The sequence below is a fragment of the Dicentrarchus labrax genome, unplaced genomic scaffold (genome assembly GCF_905237075.1).
Source record: "Dicentrarchus labrax unplaced genomic scaffold, dlabrax2021, whole genome shotgun sequence".
Classification (NCBI taxonomy): domain Eukaryota; kingdom Metazoa; phylum Chordata; class Actinopteri; family Moronidae; genus Dicentrarchus; species Dicentrarchus labrax.
In genome coordinates this window covers 23,041,814-23,062,884 of record NW_026136701.1, presented here as the reverse complement: position 1 = coordinate 23,062,884, position 21,071 = coordinate 23,041,814, and the positions used below count along the sequence as shown (strand labels likewise).

At 40.1% G+C, this 21,071-nt stretch overlaps 1 protein-coding gene and 4 non-coding genes across 6 annotated transcripts in view; 4 read left to right on the top strand and 1 right to left on the bottom strand.

Moving 5' to 3' along the window:
- LOC127368023 (contactin-associated protein-like 4) overlaps window positions 1-21,071 on the bottom strand; it is a 102,821-nt gene that overhangs the window by 29,522 nt on the left and 52,228 nt on the right. For both annotated transcript variants that reach the window (XM_051408440.1, XM_051408433.1), the window contains exons 6-14: window positions 20,899-21,068; window positions 20,648-20,794; window positions 18,128-18,395; window positions 17,758-17,901; window positions 16,498-16,669; window positions 7,285-7,391; window positions 5,648-5,767; window positions 4,501-4,701; window positions 1,449-1,611 (exon numbers count right to left, since the gene is read on the bottom strand). In XM_051408440.1, the coding sequence (XP_051264400.1) occupies window positions 1,449-1,611; window positions 4,501-4,701; window positions 5,648-5,767; window positions 7,285-7,391; window positions 16,498-16,669; window positions 17,758-17,901; window positions 18,128-18,395; window positions 20,648-20,794; window positions 20,899-21,068 (1,492 nt within the window). The remainder of the gene's footprint in view (window positions 1-1,448; window positions 1,612-4,500; window positions 4,702-5,647; window positions 5,768-7,284; window positions 7,392-16,497; window positions 16,670-17,757; window positions 17,902-18,127; window positions 18,396-20,647; window positions 20,795-20,898; window positions 21,069-21,071) is intronic.
- Window positions 11,915-11,997, top strand: trnal-caa (transfer RNA leucine (anticodon CAA)). Its single transcript has one exon. It is a non-coding gene; the product is annotated as a tRNA-Leu (tRNA).
- On the top strand, window positions 12,091-12,174 carry trnal-uaa (transfer RNA leucine (anticodon UAA)). The gene has a single exon. It is a non-coding gene; the product is annotated as a tRNA-Leu (tRNA).
- Window positions 12,568-12,650, top strand: trnal-caa (transfer RNA leucine (anticodon CAA)). Its single transcript has one exon. It is a non-coding gene; the product is annotated as a tRNA-Leu (tRNA).
- On the top strand, window positions 16,011-16,093 carry trnal-uaa (transfer RNA leucine (anticodon UAA)). The gene has a single exon. It is a non-coding gene; the product is annotated as a tRNA-Leu (tRNA).

Below are 21,071 nucleotides of genomic sequence, written 5' to 3'. Positions count from 1 at the left end.
CTATCCATTTACACCCATGTTCAGCCTCATGCACCTCTGGTTATCTACATGTCAATCTAGTTGTCAGGTGAGAATTTTCCTGGTCTGTAAAAACAGTGTCACAGTTTGAGAGTTTGGACCTAGAACTGAGGAAATGAGGTGTAATGAAAACAATTCCTTAAAGCTTATACCTACATTCACAATATAAAGCGTTTGTGAAAGTTAATGAACATAATAACAGATCATAATCACTTCTAACATCAGGTAATGTGGATGAATTTACACAACAATAAGAAAAGTCACAGTTTTTGTAGGTTATTGATTTCCATCTGATCCTGATTGCCAATAACTGATCATATTTGTCTCTATTTCTATTAATTTGATGTATTATTTCCAATTTCTTTGTGGTGGTTTTCTCCTGGAACTATTCACTGCATGTTTTAACTACTTTTAAAGGTCAATTGTGTAACATTTAGGAGGATCTGTTGGCAGCAATGCAATACAATACTCATAGGTATGTTTTCATTATTGTTTAATCACCTGCATATAGAGGTAAAATTGTGTTTTTGTTGCCTTAGAAGGAGCCGTTTTTAATCTATAGACACCATCCATTGGAGTCCACCACAGTGGTTGTAGGGTCTTTGGCGTTTTTGGCGTCCAGACTAGTTTCTCCTACAGACTTCACAGCTTGTTCTCATTCCCAGGATGTCAAATACAGATGTTAGTGGTTGTCAGTTTGTTGCAACTTCAACGTTAGAAGCCACTAAATCCTACACACTGGTCCTTCAATGTAAAATGTGTCAAACAAACTATTGCAACCACTTTAAATCAAATATCTTTATTCTCCTCTGATCTTACGTTGCCAAATGATCAGCTACCCTGCCCCTCCAGAGCCAGAGTCACATCTCTAGTGGGCTCAGTTTTTGAGCCTGAGCTGTCAAGTTTCCAAGCAAAGATTACTGTTCTTTTTTATGTCTTTATTTGGGGCGGACAGGTAGGCTCAAACCATTCAAGTTTGATGTTATTATTACTATCATCACTCTGACTTCTCCACTCTTGTGTTTCCTTCTTTTGTTGTCCTCAGTTGTGTTGTGTGTGAAGTGCTATAAAAATAAAGTTGAGTTGAGATTGATTATTTACATTGAGCGAGAACCTCCTTTACATTATAATGCAATCCAATATAACAGCTTAGCAACAACATAGTTGATCTTTGTGGAACTTTTAAATTGTATTCGTCATTGTGCATCCCTGGTGGACGTAAGCATTCTCTGTTGCAATTGGGTTCTAGTTTGTTGTTGGCTTCATTTCAACATTTTAGTTGCAGTCCATTCAGTGACAATAAATTAAACTGTAATGCTGATCATTATGCACACATGGGGGCTCGAAAACAGGAGCCCACGGCGGTGTGTCAATAATATTTGGTTATACAGTAACAATAACCATGTCTATGTATTTATCAATTTCAGTACCACTCCATGCGGTCGGCGTCACAGTTGCAGTAGTGTTGTGGGTCCACACAGTCGCCCTGCAGGCCGCACGCACACTGCTGGCTGCCCGGTTGAGCTCCGCCCCAATAAGTCCGGACTCGACCGGGTCCGGGTCCCCCGAGCCACCAGCTGAAGGGAGAGCCCTCTGAAACACACACACAAGCAAACACACCCTTAACTTCTCTGAACATGTCCCACAATGTATTATTGTTACAGCTTATTCAGTCTACTTTAACAAGACGAGGCGTCCATTCATTTCCTACAGAGCTGAGCCAAGAAACCTCACCTATATGTGGATGGTCAAATAGTTAGCTTAATTGAAGTTAGTTGCATTAAACTTAAGCTACACTATTTATTTATTTCATTGCTTTGTCATTTCCTGACCGATGTGATTTTGCTTCACCAGCAGATATTCTACTTTTCTATCAAAGGTTTTAACCTGAAAAATGAAGCTTGGAGAACGGCTCCATCAATTGTTGGTGTAACCAGTACACTTGAAATCATTTTATTGAGTGTTTCTGTTAACTTTCTGGTAATGAACGCAACATAATTAGTGCACACTGGCGATCTTAGCAGGTGACGCATCTTATTTTTATTGTCAGAACTTTGCTTTAAAACATTACTCACAAAACTGCACAGAACTGCAGCCTCTTGCCCGTATCCATAATAAACTAAAAGATGCTTACACCATTCAAAAGCTACATGCACTCTCTTTGGAAATACTGTAATACCATATTGTGTCCTAAAATGAACTAGATTGTGAGAAAGAAGCGCCGTGCTGTATGGAGAGAGACCCCATTTCTCAGCCTCCCGAGATGAATCCAATGTTTGAAGCAGAGGGATGTTTGCCAGCTCCTACCCCTTACACTGAATATATTGTTTTTGGATGGAGGGCGATGATAGTATACTGTGAAAAATGTATTTCACACTGTGAGAGTGTGTAGGTGGAGAGGAGTGAGAGAAGGTGATTGGAAAGGTCTCTGTTGAGTCAGCACTTCCTTTATTTTCCCAGAGAGCAGCATGGAGTTTATAATGGAACTTCTATTTATCTACCCATTCTTCTTTTTCTGCCTCTTTCACTATTTTCATCCATCATTTTATTACCCGCACCCCCAAAAAAGTTCCCCCACTCAATATTCTCCCTTATATAATTTTTCCATATGTAGCTTCGCAGAAGAGAGAAACTTTTGAAAAACCATGTCACCAATAGTTGTATGGATGGGAATCCTGCAATCAAAGGAATGCTTCATAAATAACTTTAAAAGTTTATTTAGTTCTCCAAATTGTGGTCGATTAATTTTAAATTGATTCATTTAAATAGATTAATTTGTTTCAGATTGTTTTTTCTGCTCAAATACACAATAAGATTGAGAGTCTACAGCACAGCTAAATGCTAACATCAGCATGCTAACCTGCTCACAATGACAATGCTCACATGCTTATGCAGGTATAATCTTTACCATATTCCCCATCCTAATTTAGTGTGCTAGTATTCAAAATACAGTACAGCTGAGTACTGGTCGTAAATCAAACAAGAGGCCACCCTGCAATGATCCATTCCTGACGCCCGTCAACATCCGACCTACGAATACTCCGTAGCCGTTGCTGCATTATTGCTTGAATACTCAGTACTCATGTGTTGGATCACGCCCATCTTCAAACTCTGCCAGTTTGAGACACTATGGCATTAAAATATGTCACAGACATATAAATGCCTGCCAAAGTATTCAAAACCGCTTCTGTGGTAGTTCCTGCTACAGAAGGTGTCTCCAGGACCCCATTTAACCATGATGATATCATCGTAATCATCCTGAGGGGAACATGAATGTCTGAACCAAATTTCATGGCAATCCATCAGATAGATGTCGAGACATTTGACTCAAAGCCACAAAGGTCAACCTCATGGAGGCGCTAGAGAGTCAAAGTGAAGGAATCAGCAAAGTCTGTAAGATTCAGGTTTCGTGGCAATCCATCAAATAGTTGATGTACCAACTGACAAATGGCTAAAAACTGAATATCATCACACATATTTCCCTGATGTTTCGAGCAGTTTGTCTTTACACTGAATGATGCTCTGTTTTTCTTGTAGGCTATTACGTTGCATGAACGTGTGAGCTCTCGCATTAACTGCTACCAAGACAAATTCAATAGAACTTGGTGATCAAAGTGATTCTCTTCCTCTGAGTTAATACAACCACAAGAAAACACATGACTTAACAAAGAAAACACTGATCTAACTCAATACTCATTCCAAAAGGAGGAGGTATTAAACTAATCCTGAACAATCAATTTGTCTGAATCATTTGTGAAAGAGAAGAAAATCCTTGAAACCCCAATAAGTTTGCAGCAAAGAGCGTAATGATTCTGTTCTTTCTGGTCAGGTAATGTGTAGATTCCTAGCTGAAATGAGCCTGCTTAACCAAGGTTTCATTAACTTTTATTTAACCCAACAAGTCAATTAAGAACATCTTCTTGTTTACAGTCTTTTCTTATTTAAATGTGCACTTGAGGAGTATTGAGGGAAAAGGGAGGGAATGAAGTGCTAGAGTAATCTCCTTAAATTAAGAAAAGATTAAAAGGATTAGGATGAGATAAGATTTTTTAATGATTAATGTATAATCACAAACTCAGAATGAAATAAAATCAAAATTTGTACGTGATTAAAATTGTTGATACAGATGTAAGAAATCGACTTGAAAACTCCCCCCGAGAGTCAAGGTGCATATAAGAGAAGAAATGAGCAGCCAGCCAATTACCAACAGGCTTCAGGTTAGAGAGGAGAGCTTAAAGGAATAATTTGTAATTGTGGGAAATGCTTTTTTTTTTTGTCATGCAACAGCAGAGACTGCAGCCAAGAAACAGTTTGGCACATAACAACCGTTATACAGCAAATTGTCATTTTTATATTTCAGCTTTTGTACGGATTAAAGGTCCAGTGTGTAACATTTACGAGGATCTATTGGCTGAAATGTAATATAATATTCCAAACTATATAATATTTAAAACTATTTAAAGTAAATTTAACTGGCTTTACCTGGAGTGTTGAGGAGGCGGGACTTGCTGCACTGGTAGGACAGTTCCTGCTCGCAGTGCTCTGATTGGCTGATGGCGGCCGATAGCTGCTCCTCTTCAGTGGAGTAGTCGAAGTGGACTAAATGCTGGTTTCCACCTGGAGACGGTTGGAGTCTGGTGAGCTCTGTGTTGTTGTGCTGGATCACCATCCACGTGTTCTCCTCTGGAAAGACAGACAGATATTAATGACTGATTATTGTTGCCGATTACTGATTGATTAATGCTATTGATTCATTTGTAATTACCTATTCTCGTTTGTCATTTATGCAAAGAGAGGTAATCTACATCTAGTCCTTGTTGGAAAATTGCCATCTTATATCTCATGTTTGCTGCTCCGGTACTCTCACTCAGATCTTAAGGAATAATTTTCCATGTTGGGAAGTATACGTGTTCGATCAGAAGATTGATACCACACTTATATCTGTACCTTCAATATGAAGCTACAGCCTGCACCTGGTTGGCTTAGCTTAGCACAAAGACTGGAAGCAGAGGGAAACAGCTAGCCCAAAAGCTCATTAATTAACACATTATATGTACTTGTACTAGCGACTTTGTCACTTTTACATTTCAGTGTTTGTACAGATTAAACAAATGAGATACAACATGGTAGTTAGTGAGCTTTGTAGGTGCTGGTAGCTGCATTTTTTAACTTTTGAGAGAGCCAGGCTAGCTGTTTCCCTATGTTTGCAGTCTTAATGCTACGCTAAGCTAAGCCAGCTCCATATTTATAGAACAAACATGAAAGTGGTATCAATCTTGTTTAACTCTCTTTAGCTTGAAATTAAGAGAAAGACAAACAGAGAGTGACAAAAACAAAAAAAAAAAGCAGAGAACGGAGTAAAAGAATATCATTACGATTAAGATTTACACATGTATGCCGATTATATGAAGCAGTGAGACAGAAGAAGAGCAAGTGTGCCATCATTAATCATATTTATATGATTAAACAAGAAAAGGAGTGGGACGAGAGGGATGGAAGATAAAGTGGATCAGAGCGTGATGAGAGGAGCATTCACAATTACACAACTCATCATAAAAAACGCTGAGTGATGATCGGAGGAAGAGGAGGAGCGAACGTGTGTGTGTGTGTGTGTGTGTGTGTGTGTCACCTGTCATGTTGCAGTAGACCAGCTGCGGTTTGATTGGTCCGCTGCCGTCCACGTCGATGTAAAAATGTCCCGATGTGTTGCCGTTGTGTTTGTACGCCTCGCAGGACTGTTCGTACACAGCTGGAAGGAAAATAATGAGATCAGCTCCAGCATGAATCACATCAACATCAACATCAACACATCAGCTGGCAGACACACACAGGGGCTGTGAGGGAATGAAGATCACACACTGTGGAGGATTATGGGTAGTGCTTCATACGTATGTATCACCAGTGAATCACCGACTCATAACCAGACTGAAGACAATCATCTTAAGTTTCATTTCGGCAGCAGCGTCCCATAAAGTAAAGAATAAGAGGACAGCAATGACTGATGGGAGTACGAAGACTCAGTAAATAAAACTTTAGACCTTTATCAGCCCTGCATCTTCCTCTCTATCTCCATAAGTCTTCCTCCCTCCTCTCTCTGTCTCTCACACACACACACACACCAGTGCATCCTCTGCAGTCAAAGTATCGAGCCCTTCGAGTCAGATCCATAAAGTTCCCACACTCTGCTCACCTGTTTATCTCTCTTCTTCTCTGCAGCCAAAGGCCTTTTATTCCTCACATTCCCTCAGTGTGGTTGGAAACATCAGCAATAAAAATGAGACCAGAGATGAATCGTGTGGGAAACTCTCCTCTTTTGGTCTCGAGGATTTAAGAACACAGAACCAGTAAATCTCACCTATCAGCTCACCTCACTGCTGCAGTTTCATGTATTTATTCAGCATTTTAGTCATCTATTCACTTTCATAATAACACTCACATACAGACACATTTAATATTTTCACCTCCTCCACTGAAGAAAGAAAGGGTGTGCAGTTACAATATAGCTTACAGTGATGATTCCAGTTTTGAGTAATTTAGGTTGTATTGTTAATGTAGCACAAACCAAAGTTACCTGGAAGTTGGTCTTTAAACTGTGATAATAATCATAGTTTGTGTCTAACTCGTCTCTCTGCCCTGCCAAACTTTTTATCGATGTTGCCGTGCAAATTCCAGTAATTAACTCGAGTGAGGGGTTTTTATTGCAAATACAAATTATAGGCTGTAATACACAAAAATGTAAAGAATTGGAAAAATCCCAAATGTGCACACATTCAGAAACAATCACGAAACCCTCTTATTTTGTTCTCACACGCACTGTCAATCGAAGTGATATCGTACCCTAAACAGTAATTATATATAGTGATTATAATTATATGTTCTTCATGCAATCAAACAAGTGACAGGCACAACTATAATTTTGTTTGGTCAGTGTCTGTCTCAACCACTGTTTTCTGTGATTCTGGTTTCTTACATCATTGTATTATGTATGAGGGTCTTTGATAATGTGCAAAACAAATAAACTGGAACTTTATTATCTCTGTTTAATGGGGATAATGTGTTAATATGTTTTAATGGGTCGGTACCACAGGATGTTTCATCTAATCTCTCTGTTTTATCTTTGTCTGTTTGCTCTGCCTCGGTGTTAAAATTATGCACAGTCTCATCCCTTTTTTGTATTTCATCTGTCCTGCCTCGACTCTCTCCCCGACTATCTGCGTGTGTGCCTTTCTTCATCATGTGCCGCTGTTTGACTGACGGGTGACTTACAGCTGCGGCAGGTCGCTCCACTGTAGCCGCTGTCAGAGCAGTTGCAGTGGAAGACGGTCCAGGACTGACTGCAGCGGCCGCCGTGTTCACAGCGACTGGGAGAACACCTGAGACAGAGAGAGAGAGAGAGAGAGAGTGAGAGACAGAGAGAGAGAGTGAGAGACAGAGAGAGAGAGAGAGTGAGAGACAGAGAGAGAGAGTGAGAGACAGAGAGAGAGAGAGGTACGGTGTGAGTAAATTCTTAAAAAGAGTTCATTAAGATGAGGGTTGATTTGTTCTCCTGGATCAAATTATCGAAGGCTCTGTGTTTTGTTCAAGGGCTTTCCAACAGAATACATTTAGTCTTGAATAAACCAATTAAACACAATACCTGATTCTGTCATAAAGCACAATCACAAAAGTTCCTCCCAGCGATTGGATTTGTGTTGAGTATTAAAACAGCCACAGTATGCTGGGAGTAAAGTTTCTTTATTTGAAGGTGGTATAACAACAGCAGTGAGGGTATTGTTGCACGTTTGATTAAAGCCTTTGCATGCTTCACAGAATAATCTGGATACTAGAACACCACATAGGTATAGTAGCTAAAAGAGACAAAGAATATACTGTAACAGTAAAATTAATCTTTCACCTATTGATGGATTTACAGAGAATTTCAGTGTTTGCTCTTTTAGTTGTGGTGCAAACCTTCCTACTGTTGCCCCAGAGAATAGCTCTGTTCCACAGCTGCTAGCCTTGAGACATTGTTTTGCCCTGTGATAAACTGCACGCGTATACAGGATAAAAACACAGACAGAGACCAGACTGGGCTACAGGTCTTTTTAAAAGATTAATGAGTAACCCAGGCATATATCCTTAAAGGGGAACCTCCACCAGTTATACACATCCAAGTAAGTTTACAGGTCTACAGGTGAGAGACAAGTTGTGTGAAGCATTCTGCCGCTCCAGCTGCACAATGTCTGACAAATTGCCTCAAGTGATGTCCATGATTAGTTATGATATATAAACAATATAGTAAGCAGGGGTAAAATGAATGGTTCAAAAACACTTAGAGGAGTGTGGATCAAGAGTAGCCCTTTTCCACCAAATTAGCCCTGATTGCTGTTGAACCAGTTCTGCTCAGGATTCAACAACAGTCAACAATAAATAATATCCTTATTAAATTAATAAACCCGCCCCGTGTGACCTGTGACACAGAGGGGTAACTTTATACAGTCAGCCTACGCTACTGTATTTCAGCGTCAGAGATAATGGTGGCAGTTGGAGAACCTAATATTTTCTGAGGTGGTACAGTGTAATGTTTGTAGTTTCATAAACACTGCTGTAAGCGTTTACCTGGCTATTTGCCTTACTGCGGTTATAATGAAAGTAGTAGTGAGCATTTAACCATGCTTTCAAACTCCCACTACCTTTCAAAGAGAGAAAATTACTTCATTAAACTAAATGGGCCTCTTATGAAATGCAGCTTCCTCTTTTATTGAGGGAAAAACCTTTATGCCGAAGCTCTTCAAGGTTATTTATTTAATGGCCATCAGTTTGCTTAAATAAACTTGCTAAATAATGCTAAATAGCAGTGTAGGAGGAACAGAATGGCTTTCATTTTTAATATTGCTTTTTCTATTTAGGTGAAGATGTGGGAGGTTTCCTCGTGCTGAATGGAAATATGACTTCTGGAGAATATTCATTCGAAACACCTTTCACCTTGCCTCGGAGAGATCAAAAGAATAATTTCATTATTTCACTGATTTCTCTCTTTTTAGATTTTTCTTTTTCATATATATATATAAAAAAAGTTTTCTGCTGAATAGAACATATCCCTTCACTTCTCCTCAGTGGCACATCTTCTCTGATTGAACCGAGCTGCTCTCTTAAAGTGCTGCCAGACTGTTTGAAGAAGCTCTTTAAATGAATCCAGCTCCCAGGAGACTTCACTGAAGCTCTGTGTGTTATTTATAGATACATATCATACTGCTGTAACTATCATGACATCAGTCCTGTGTGGGAGGGAGGCGAGGGATGAAGGTAACAGAAGGAGGGAGGCAGTGATGAATGTGTGTTGCACTGTATGTTGTGTTTGTCTTTCTCTGCATATAGATGATCTATAGTATACTGGGTGTGTATAGAGGCTTGGAAACTTCAGAAAATGCATGAGAAACGATGGGAGAAAATATATTCAGAATTACAAGCATTAATTTTTCTATTTCAACGTGCTCACACATTTTTCAGTGACCTGTCAGACACACACGTGTAAACATGACTCCCACCCCATGAGGGACACTCTACATAAATCTTAAAAAGCTAATGATCAGGTCATTTATTTCAATAAAAAGTGAGTGCTTTATTATTAGAAAGCAAATACTTATGTGGCAGGCGGCAGTAGAAATGTTGGCACCGTTGCAGTCAACAGTGGAAACCAGCCAACTGCATAGAAACCCATAAAAAAAAACCACTCTAAAATGCCCAACAGAATCAGACGCTGTGAGTCTGAGCCTTAGAGATGACAACAAAAGGGAACAAGCTGAAAACACCGAGTTATAGAAGACAAGAAATATCCCATTCACCTCCACTGTATGGACATGGTGACAGAAATCTTTGAGACTGATAGCTCCAAACCAAATATAGCAAATAAAAAACAAACAATGGCTTGACTACTTTAGGTAAGGGAGAAAATATGTTAAACAGCTACGGCTCAGCCGCTGATGCACTCTGTCTCTGGTAAGACACATAAAGACGTTACGTGACCTCATTCTGCTGAGAAAAAGACAGACAGGGAGGCCGACAGGAGATGATGAGTAACATTGTTTTTATCCTCACTGGTTGCTTTCCATCTGTTGCAAGACCGGCTGGCACCTCCAGGAGGTTTGACACAGACACAAACACACACACACACACACACACACACACACACACACACACACACACACACACACACACACACACAGTTTTACATCCCTGGTGTTTACGAAGCTTGGGGCTACGTGTGTGTTGTGTTTTATATGTCTTTATATTCATAAATACATGTTACTGTACGCGGTCACATACATTTACAAGGGCTTCCTTATGGAAATGTATGTGGCAGTGTGTGAGTGTGTGTTTGCCCGAACCCAGCCAGGAGTATTGAAGAGAAAACAGATTACTGTACAGAATCTGCTGCCTCCCTTTTATTTAGATAAAAGCCCTGACTCAGCAGCCTGTCAGCCTGCAACTGTGTGATTATTTTTTTTTTTACCTCCATTTATCTCTACACTGCTTTAATCTAACAGTGAGCTGGAGCCTTGCAGATAAAGCACTTAGCTTTCACTTTAAATTCACATTACCACACTGCTTGGTTCTTTTTTTAAAAATATATTTTGACTGTGTGTGTGTGTGTGTGTTTGTGTGTGTGTGTGTGTGTGTGTGTGTGTGTGTGTGTGTGTGTGTGTGTGTGTGTGTGTGTGTGTGTGGCAAGGTTTCAGGGCTGTAACGAGTGTACAATACAGTACTCAGTCTGGCAGTAGCGACATCTGGTCTATAAATATAGACCGTTGATGACTGCTGGTTCAGTCCATTAAATGAATGACTTGACTAATAACTTAACCGACTCACAATTTCAAACTAGTGTATTTGACTTGTGAAGTGACAATGCACATATACTGTAAATACATTAGGTATGTTTGAGACACCATATAGCAGCAAGTGATAAAGAGCGACACCAGGTTGGCTGAGTAGTTAAGGTAGAAGATGCAATGGGTTCAAGTCCCGAGCCAAGCATTTCCTTTCCTTGACAGCAAGTTCAGCATTTAGAGCACAAATGTGTGGTTCAACTACTAGCCAATCTTATTCACAGTCTGTACATACAGTATAAAATGTGTGCTTTAACATCCTCAAGAGGGCAATACAGTAAATGACTTGAAACCTCAAATGTACCTTGAACCTTAAACACTGTAAGTATACTTTAAGCTTTGCACATTTATAATAGTTATATACGTTTGGGGCATTAGTTGACACAAATAATAACTAATGATGAGTACCTGAGTAATCAACATTTCCCAGAATGCCTCAGGAGCCAAAGACATCAATCAACTAAGTGCATTGGATGTTAGTAGGATGGATGAGCAGTTACTTAAAACAATTTAATTTCAATACTCTCGATTAGCTTGTTAGACAGATAACAGGTTATAACGGGTTATCTTCACATTGTTATTCTTTTGACTGATAGCACTCATTGTTGACTGATTAAGACATTGCCCTCAAGATACAAGGGATGCAAGTTGTCATGGGTTCAAAGCCCGCTTGTTCTATTTACTCTTCTTCACAAGATTTGTACCAGGATGGCTGAGAGGTTAAGGCATTAGACTTAAGATCCAATGGACAAGTTGCCCACGTGGGTTCAAACCCCTCTCCTGGTATTTTTAACAGATTGTTGTACTCATTTCTGTGATGTTTCTGTACAATACACTTACCCTGATCACCTGCAGGTGTGTGTGAATGATGCTACAACTGTGATCACTTACTAAGTATAGTGACAAACCACCTGGTGTTTATGTGCTGACTCAACCGCTCTTTACAAACTTCTTAAAGCAATTTCATTATACTTTTGAATAGTTATCTTCAAACTGTTGTTCTTTTGCAACTCTAAACTCACACTAATATCACCAGGATGGCCGAGTGGTTAAGGCGTTGCACTCAAGATGCAATGGACATAAGTCCACGTGGGTTCAAATCCCACTCCTGGTATCTACTCTTTCTCAAAATAATTATATGTTTTCTTTTCTATGTTTTCCTCAAACCCTTCAATCATAATGGATGTACTGTATAGCCACCAGCAGTACCAGGATGGCCGAGTGGTTAAGGCGTTGGACTTAAGTTCCAATGGGCAAGTTGCCCACGTGGGTTCAAACCCCACTCCTGGTATCATGTTGGCTCATTATGTAAGAAATTAATAATAATACAAAAAACAATCTTAACTGTTGTAGTTCAAGGCTCTACGTTGTTTCTATCGGCTCCTGAAGCAAGTACTAAACCACCTCGTCAGGTTAAAGTTAGGTAAAGTTCAGATTAACTGACAGCTACAGGAGACGGGACAAAAGTTAAAGTACCATGGGCAGATATTGACTTCTACTGTCACTACAGGGTGGTTAAGGTGTGGACACAAGTCCTCGTTTATTTCACAGCTCTTTCATGGTTGGAACAGATAGGAGTGGGGGCATTCTCTCACATAGTTGCACTCAAGATGCAACGAATATGCAGCCTTGTATTTTCATTATTCGATTAATCGATCTATGTGTCTGTGGGTCAAGGAAGGGCACCAGGATGGCCGAGTGGTTAAGGCGCTACACTCAAGATGCCATGGACGTGAGTCCTCGTGGGTTCAAATCCCACTCCTGGTATTAAGAACATGCTTGTGTGGATATTAGCACTGTAATGTTACAGAGTAAAGTACAACTCCTTAGTGACTACAGCTTGTTGCTATATCCTCTCAGTCTCTGTGAAGTTAAGACCTCTGACTATGTTGATGTGTTCCGCAGCTATTATTGACTGTGTATGATGTATTTCTACTGTTTGGCATTTTCTTTAATAAATGCTGTCATTTATTTAGTTGGATGACAGAGTTTTCTTCTGTAGCAAATGCTAGGAGCCAAAAACAAACATAAACAGGTTTTTGGTGTCCCCTGTGTTATTTGGGCCATTTAGAACATTCTGCATGACTAATAGTGTTTAACTTTTGAGCTTACACGTTTTTTCTTGCCATTGGAATTGAACTGGAGTGCTTTTAATGGTTGAGAGAAGGTTGTTGTTACCCTCATTTCCCTGGTTGTTCACCTCTACAGGAAATGGATGCACTTCGATTGACTGTTTGATCATCTTGCTTGTAATGTGAACCCGGGTCAGAACTGAAGTAAATTAGATCTGAGTGTTGATTCAGTTCCAGCCCTGCTACAAGACTGATGGGTCAAGTCTATTAAATGCATGGCTGCTTCTATGTTGAACTCATTGCATAGGGTTGCACTGCTATTAGGTCTGCACACAGACACACTAACACACTAACACCCTGCTCTGTGGTACGAGAAGCCTATGGAAGCTGTGTCTGTAACTCCACTTTCCTTTTAACATCATATCCCATAGAGCCTATAGACTATAATCTACAGAGTTACAGTGAGGGAAAGCACAGTGGGAGCCATGATTTGCCTCTTGGTCTGTTACAGTGAGCATTCAGATCTGTCTAGGAATTGAATTCTGCTGAATAGTAACGTAATAAAAGGAAGGAATATTTAATTAAAGCCACTGGAGCAGATTCTCCTTCTCTAGCGAGGATGGCTGATGTGCATATATATCTATATATATATATATATATAGAGAGAGAGAGAATGGGGGAGTGTGTGTCTGCTGGTTGTTGCCTAGAGGAGAGGTTGTAAATGTTATACAGTAATTGTTGCTTTAATTGCGCTGTGTTTTAAGTGTGACACTGAGACAGCAGGCAATTGGTTCTGCTCCACATGACTTACTCCCTTGATCTGAGATGAGATGACTATGGAAAATGGAAATAATGACACACAACAATGATGAACTCTTGCTCCTCTCATGTTTTGCATGTCTTTCTGCAGCTCTCTATTATATGTGGAGGTGAAAATAAATGTGTGTTTTTGTACAATAAGGCCCTGCTGCCTTATTGGCTTTTATGCAACAAGTGGACTAGGTTCACGGCGTACTGAGATAAGTGTTTCTTGTTGAAGAAAAGGCAAGAAGGCAAAACCGTTGCTGCTTTATTCACAATATTTTGAAAGTAGTGATGTGGGGTGCTGAATTGGGTGAATTTCCTGTTTACTAGACCACAAATTAGACAAGAATGATGTTGGAAAAACAATAGATGCCACCAGAGCGGAGTGTTTCTCTGGGGCTGGGCCTCAGTGATTGCTGAACCATAACACACAAATTGTATAATTTTATTCACAGATTATCGATGGGAAACGTACTCAAAGTCAAACTTGGTGGATAGTTAATTTTATCCGTGACCAACAGAATTTCCCCCTTGTGCGAAGGATCCTCTTTCACTTCTTTGACAACCATGCCTCTACACCCAGGCGCTGACTTAATTTCTTTATAATCAAGGCCAAAGTCTAATTAAAACTCTACAAACCTCTTTATTGCTCAGGATTCACTGTTTCCCAAACGACGTGTGAAGTAATGACCTGGAAGTGCTTTGAGTCCCTTAGTTTTTACCGGAAGTTCTTTTTTCTATTATTTATTTTATTTTCTCCCCATGTCATATACTGTATTTTTCTTTCTTCTCCATGTGCTCTGAGGGGCTCTATACATACTAATCTAACGTTATTATCATCAAAACTGACAGGTAAGATTGGAAGGTAGGTGGTCTTTTTAAGGTAAGGTATTTCTATTGAGCATACAATCTCACTCTTTGTGTACTTCAATGCAGAGATGCAGCATTTTTATGCCCGTTCTTGATAGCGCAGATGACAGGAAATCAGCAAGGAGACAGAAAGATAGAGAGAGATATGGGGAATCACATGCAGCAAAGGTTCCTGGCCGAACGTGCATGGTCAGTGACATAACCCTTAAAGGCACCTCAAAACAAAACATTTGAGGCTTAAATGACTAAATGATCAGTAAAATACCAGAATGAAAACCCCTGACATTAGTAACAGAGAATGGAAAGTAATAAATAAGAAGATTTCTGCTTTAAAATGGGTACTCGCAATTAAAGTGGCTGATATCATCATGGTCTTCAAACGATTTGTCAGATATCAGGCAGAATAAAACAAAAAGGGTTGTCAGTGGTTATTTCACACCTCAAGACTCCAATGAACAATTATTCTAACATTCTTATAGGAAACTCTGTGCCTGCTTTTTATTCTTTGTGCGAGTTGTTTGTTACTTTTCTGGATCCAACACTACACGCCGCTTCACCTCACAAATAAAATTACTCTGCCAAAAAATCAAAGGAGAAAAAAAAGAATCCCTTTCACTTCAACAATTGTTGTGTCTCTAATAAAGTTGGACGACAAAACAATTGAGGCAGCTCAGAGGAAAAAAACCCAAAATGGCAAGAAACCTCTGACTGACAGAACACGACTCCAGCTGTTGGTCTGGAGTTACAAGAAGCTTATTTTAACTGCAGCTTTGCTCTTAACTCTGAACTCTTTATTGTATTTCAATTTTCAAATATTTAATACTATTATGTGTTGTCATATTTCTAACATGGACAGAATAGGTAATGACATATTATTCTCATAGTGAAGTGCACCAGGATATCTGACTGTTTAAAGAGCAAAAGAATATGTGTTGGGTGCTAAACATCAGTTGAGCCAAGATGGCTGAGTAGCTGAGGTGTTTCGCTTAAGATGCAATGGACGCCTGTCTGTGTGGGTTCTAATCCCAAGGCTGGTATGATAAAGATGAAGAGAAAGAAGATCTTGGGTTGATGGGTTTTTACAAAAGTTTAGTCTCTGATATTTTAAGATGACATAAAGAGTTTATATTGCACATTACTTAACTTCTTGTGCAGCACTAATGAGTGTTACGACCAAACGAGCTGTTTAAAAACCTACAGTGCATGCTCTTTTGTGATCAGAATTTTAACAGATTGACCTTTTGTACTGAGCCTTTATGTTATTGATTAGTTGAGCCGTTTGGATTCTCATCAAATCAACATGCTGTGTGTTTCAAAGCTCTTAAACGGTTGAAACAGATCACATCGTTGCATATTTTATATGTGTCAACATGTTGCAACTACCAGAATGGCCAAGTGGTTAAGGTGTTGCACTTAAGATGCAATGGACACAAGTCCTTGTGGGTTCAAATCCCACTCCTGGTATTTAGTCCTTGACACAAGAATAATATATTCCTTCTTGAAACAATTCAATCATCATGGACTGACTAGGTGTACGGTAGGAAAGCAAACTGTACCAGAATGGCTGAGTGGGTAAGGCGTTGGACTGAAGTTCCAATGGGCAAAGACCCACTCCCAGTATAGAAGAGAAGAGGGTTGATCACTAGGTGTGAAGAGATGATAAATACTGCCACAAGTTACCCTAATGCTTGAAATGAGGTCTGCAACAGAGAGCAATGTGTGCCTAGTACGGGGTCAGCACTCTCTGGTACCCCACTGCCATAATCTCTGAAGGATCAAGGCTCCAAACATTGAAATTACACAGGCCTTCTTATACAGGATGAAATGATCAATGGTAGACCAGTGAGATGGATTTTGGTGGTTCTGACCTGTCAATGATGCCACACATGTCGATCAGCAGGTGGCTGTAATTTCCCAGCAGTCTTTGCTGCACCATGATTAGGTCCACTGGCTGATTCTCCACACTGAGGAGACGCATGCAGCCCTGAAAGATGCTGAATGGATTCAAACATTCCTGACTGTCTTCTTCAGAGGGACAACCTGGACAGGAAAGAAAAGAAAGACACGACAGCAGATGTTATATATGTTATGTTATATATGATATAAATGTCTGTTAGAACCTATCATGATTTACTCAAATGTCTTCTACAGAGAGTTGAGCTGTGGTTTGTGGTGGATGTGTTTCAAGGGGCTGGAATAATGTAAATGAGTGTGTATGTGTGGGGTGACAAAAAGCCTAAGGCACTTAAAGAACATGCCTCGACTGCATTATTGCTGCTCAAAGGGAGGACAAAAGAGATGAGATTCTCCAGTGGAGAATGAAACAGAAGGAGAAGGGGAGAAAACAGACAGGAGAGGAGGTTGAGAGGAAAGAAAACAGGAAGAAGAGAAAGAGGAGAAATAAAGGAAGGAAGGAGTGATACGGTAAAGACAGAAATGAGAGGAGGTGAAGAGAAAAGAGAAAGCAGACTTATAACTTTCATTACAAAACAGCCTGGAGACTGGAGAGTGAGTATTGACGACACCAACTGTAATGTACAATATATAAAAATGTCAACAACTTTCAAATATTAATACACATCTTTCAGGGCAAATAGGACAAGTTCATATAAAACCACAGTGAAACAGAAACAGAGACTGTCTGGATGATTTCTGTGTTTACTGCAACTGAAGTTTTATGTTTATAGGTATATGTAGCAGCTTCTTTAAAAGACAGAAAATGTGTCTGAATTGAATTTATTGTTGAAAAAGTAATTAAAAAATATTCTGGTGGGTTACATTAACTGGATTTAATCTCATCGCCCAGACTCAGACATAAAATGAAAGGAATCAAATTCATATATAATCATTTAGCTTAAAATTAGGAGATAAATTCAAAATTTAAATATAGCTCAACAACCACAACCTAAAGCAGAGTGTAGTTGAACTCGAACACTAATTATGTTTAACAAAACTACTCTGGAATACTGATTCGTGCTCTACCTACATCCTCAGTTTGAATATCCAATGAATATTCATTCAAAATATCATTGAGGCATGTCCAGTGTAATATTTAGTGTTAACTGTAACAGCCCGGTGATTAAAGCCTTCCACAGTTTCACCACAGACTTTATACGTTTCACTCTTACCACCAAAGAAGAGTTGACCTCCCGCGGTGATGGAGGAGCTGGCATGAGCGACGCCACCTTCGTCTTTATCAACAGCGACAGTCAGACGACCTCGTCTGGAGTTCAGCTCCACTGAATGCCACTGACCGTCATTCAGAGCAGAGCCTAGGAAATAATTCAATAATAATCATAATTATATGATATGCAATTTCATTTATGTAGCAGTTTAAAAATGGGATTACAAAAGATTTTCAATCTTGTTAAACATAAATCAATGAGAGGTGAAGGGGGTAGGTAGGGTGTTTAGCTATAAAGGCTAAGATATACCTTTTAGGCATTGGTAATAAGAGGTAAGGGGTTAGAAATGAATTCTATGGGCTGTTGGACTGACCCGCAGTGAGTTCCAGCAGCGTCCTGCCAGCTTTATGGATCTGTAGCCGGAGTCTGGCCTCACTCAGGTACAGCCAGACCACGCCCCCTTCTTGAGGCAGGGCAAAGGTGAGCAGAAGCCCTGCCTTGTTCCACGTCCTGAACTGAAACCCCACGGACACGCCCGCCGAGGAGGACGCCGTTGGCCCCGGCAACTGTAGGAAGCTCTGGGGGCCAGGGAACGTCACGGCGATGGAAACTGGCTCAGCACAAGAGAAGGTCACATTGCCCTGAGAAAGAAACATGCAGAGTGGAGAGAGAGAGAGGGGAGGGACAGAAAAACTGATTACGAGAGAGATAAAACAACATAAAACATGAATATTAATCAGTTGCACAGGGCGTGTCGATGTGACCTCTGTCACAATGATCTCATCAGCAAGTCTCCTTGAGAATAAAAGCCATGAATGCAATCTGAAAATACCAATGTCACACAGATTAGAGGTGTGGAGGGGGGTGGGAATGTATGTGAACAGTACTATATAGACATTTCCGATGCGGTCCGTTGTTTTGAGTAGTGGTAATGGCACCAGGTCCATTGCAAAGGCAGCAGTAGTAATACATTACAGTCCTGGCTCTCTGCTGGGAATATCAGTCTGCTATCTTTATAATGCTCCGGAAACACAGATGACATCTAAAAGCCCTTTGTAGAGCTGTTAAAGTGATATATGGAAGTACATTGTGGAGGATGCAGCACCACTGCAAAATATAAAGTAGAAAGTGAGCTATAAAATCCCCCAAAAGCCATTCACGAACACACATTCACACCCAAAATCCCCCTCACACACATCATTGACGGCTCTGCTTCATTTTGTTATCATGCCTTTAAGAATGCCCAAAAGTGGTCTCTATATTAAAATGGACTATAACTTTGTTAATACTCTATTACCACGAGAGCTACAGAACTCTTGTAAAACAGCCTCTATTAGATCTTCAGCCATGCATGTCAATCTCTCTCTCTTTCTCTATTCCTTTACTGTAATGAGAACACTTTTATTAGAAATGGTTCAGAGTCGCCCTCCACTGAGTTTGGTCCACTCATTGTCATTATAGAAACATCTAAAAGGTCCAAATGGAAAAGACACGGAAGTGTTACTGAAAGTCTAACCAGTCTACTCTGCTCTGTCCTCTCATCACTCACTGTCCTCGTTAAGACCTCGTCAGCTTCATTAACCAGCTAGCAGCTCATTAGCAGCAGCAACAGCATCCAAATGATTTCCCTGTAGTGCTCTAAGGATGTCAACATACCTGCATGTAGACATACACAGCCCTAATATACCTGTAGTTGTTTATGCATGTGAAGGATGGGTTAGCACTGGAGAAGCTTCAGTGGAATATTGTGTCCTCGTGGTGTTTGTTAGCACATCTTGTAATGAGCAGTTCGCAAATAACACCAAGCAGAATGTTTTAGCAGCTTTTGGCGGGCCAAAAAGAAGTTTGTGGTGGGCCAAATTTAGCCTGCAGATTTAATTTTTAGGTGGCGCAGCTCCAGCTATTGATGCTGTATTCTTTCTCAGATATAAAAGCTCAGAGCACAGAGAGTTTGAGGAGGGAGGACATCAAAGCTCTTTGCTTTTCCCCAGATGATTTACGTGATCTGTCATCATCACACTGGAGGAATAAGAAAACAATTCTGTGTGGTACCACAAAAGATATGTGGGCTAGTATCTCCCATGTTTCTCCCCTTTTGAGCTAATTACTTTTCTTTGAACTGATCAATACTGTTATTTATCTGAAGATGATGAGTATGTACAGCTATGAGCTTTTCCATTTAGGCTCTGACATATTCACTCCTAACAAGTATATAAACCAAGTGAAAACAAAACATTGGCAAGTAAGAATAACACGTTTCACCACAAAGGAAAGTTTAAATAAGAGCATTTCTGTGGAGGACAGAAGGAAGGGTAAAGCCTGAAAGTAACAAGTGAATTGGACAAATGAAACCTAATGCAAATGGTCCTTCAGATATGTTTTGCTGTGAATAAAGTGTTAGCTGTCTACAGGGTTTCACTCCATTATTGGACTGGAGGTGGGTATGGCTATGAGTGCTACAGTATATCCACAGTGTACGATAAAATGCAATAAATTATTTAGAAAGCTCACTACACTTTATTTGCTTTCAGTCCAGTTAAAGCTGCATTTATCAGTTTTTAGCCATTAGGAGGCAGAATAACTATAACTCCAACAGATACACAACCCTGACATACTATCCTTTTATTAAATTGTCGGCCTATTTACACACCTACAAACACAGAGCAGTCAACTGAATAATCTAAGTCTAACATTGACTCATACTTTAGCTCTGGTTTGGTCTCCACCAACTTATGATGGGAAATATCTGTCTCTTCAGCTGCTAGATGTTACATTCTCTTCACTAGTTAGTTGCTAATATTGTCTGTGTGCTGTATGGTGCTGGCAGGGTAGTGTGTTTAGCTACTTACAACCATTGGTAAGTAACAGGATGTTCATTGTAAAATGTACTTACCACTACTGTAACCTGGTGGTCTTTGTCTTTAGCTAGTTCTATCAGGTTGAGGTCGTTGTACAACAGGTTTTCAAGGCAGCCGTGAAAGTTCCTCCTGGAGATGGCTGGTTTCTGAGAACCGAGACTCTGGGCTGCCCCTACAGTCAGCTGTATGTGGATAAAAACACACACATTATGGCAAAAATTATATATATTTTCTATGTAAATGCATATGCATGTGTAATTACAGTATGTTTCTGTGTCACTCCCACCTGCTCCATGTCCCAGTGGCTGAACTCTGCAGGGATTTGAACCCTCTCTGTGTGTTTGTCCACAGTGAGGTTGAGGTGAGAGCTGTGCCGCTCCACCGCTATATAGTGCCAATGCTGATCATCTAACAGGCTGCCGAGAGAAGCGACACGCCGGGGTTCAGAGGATGAACCTG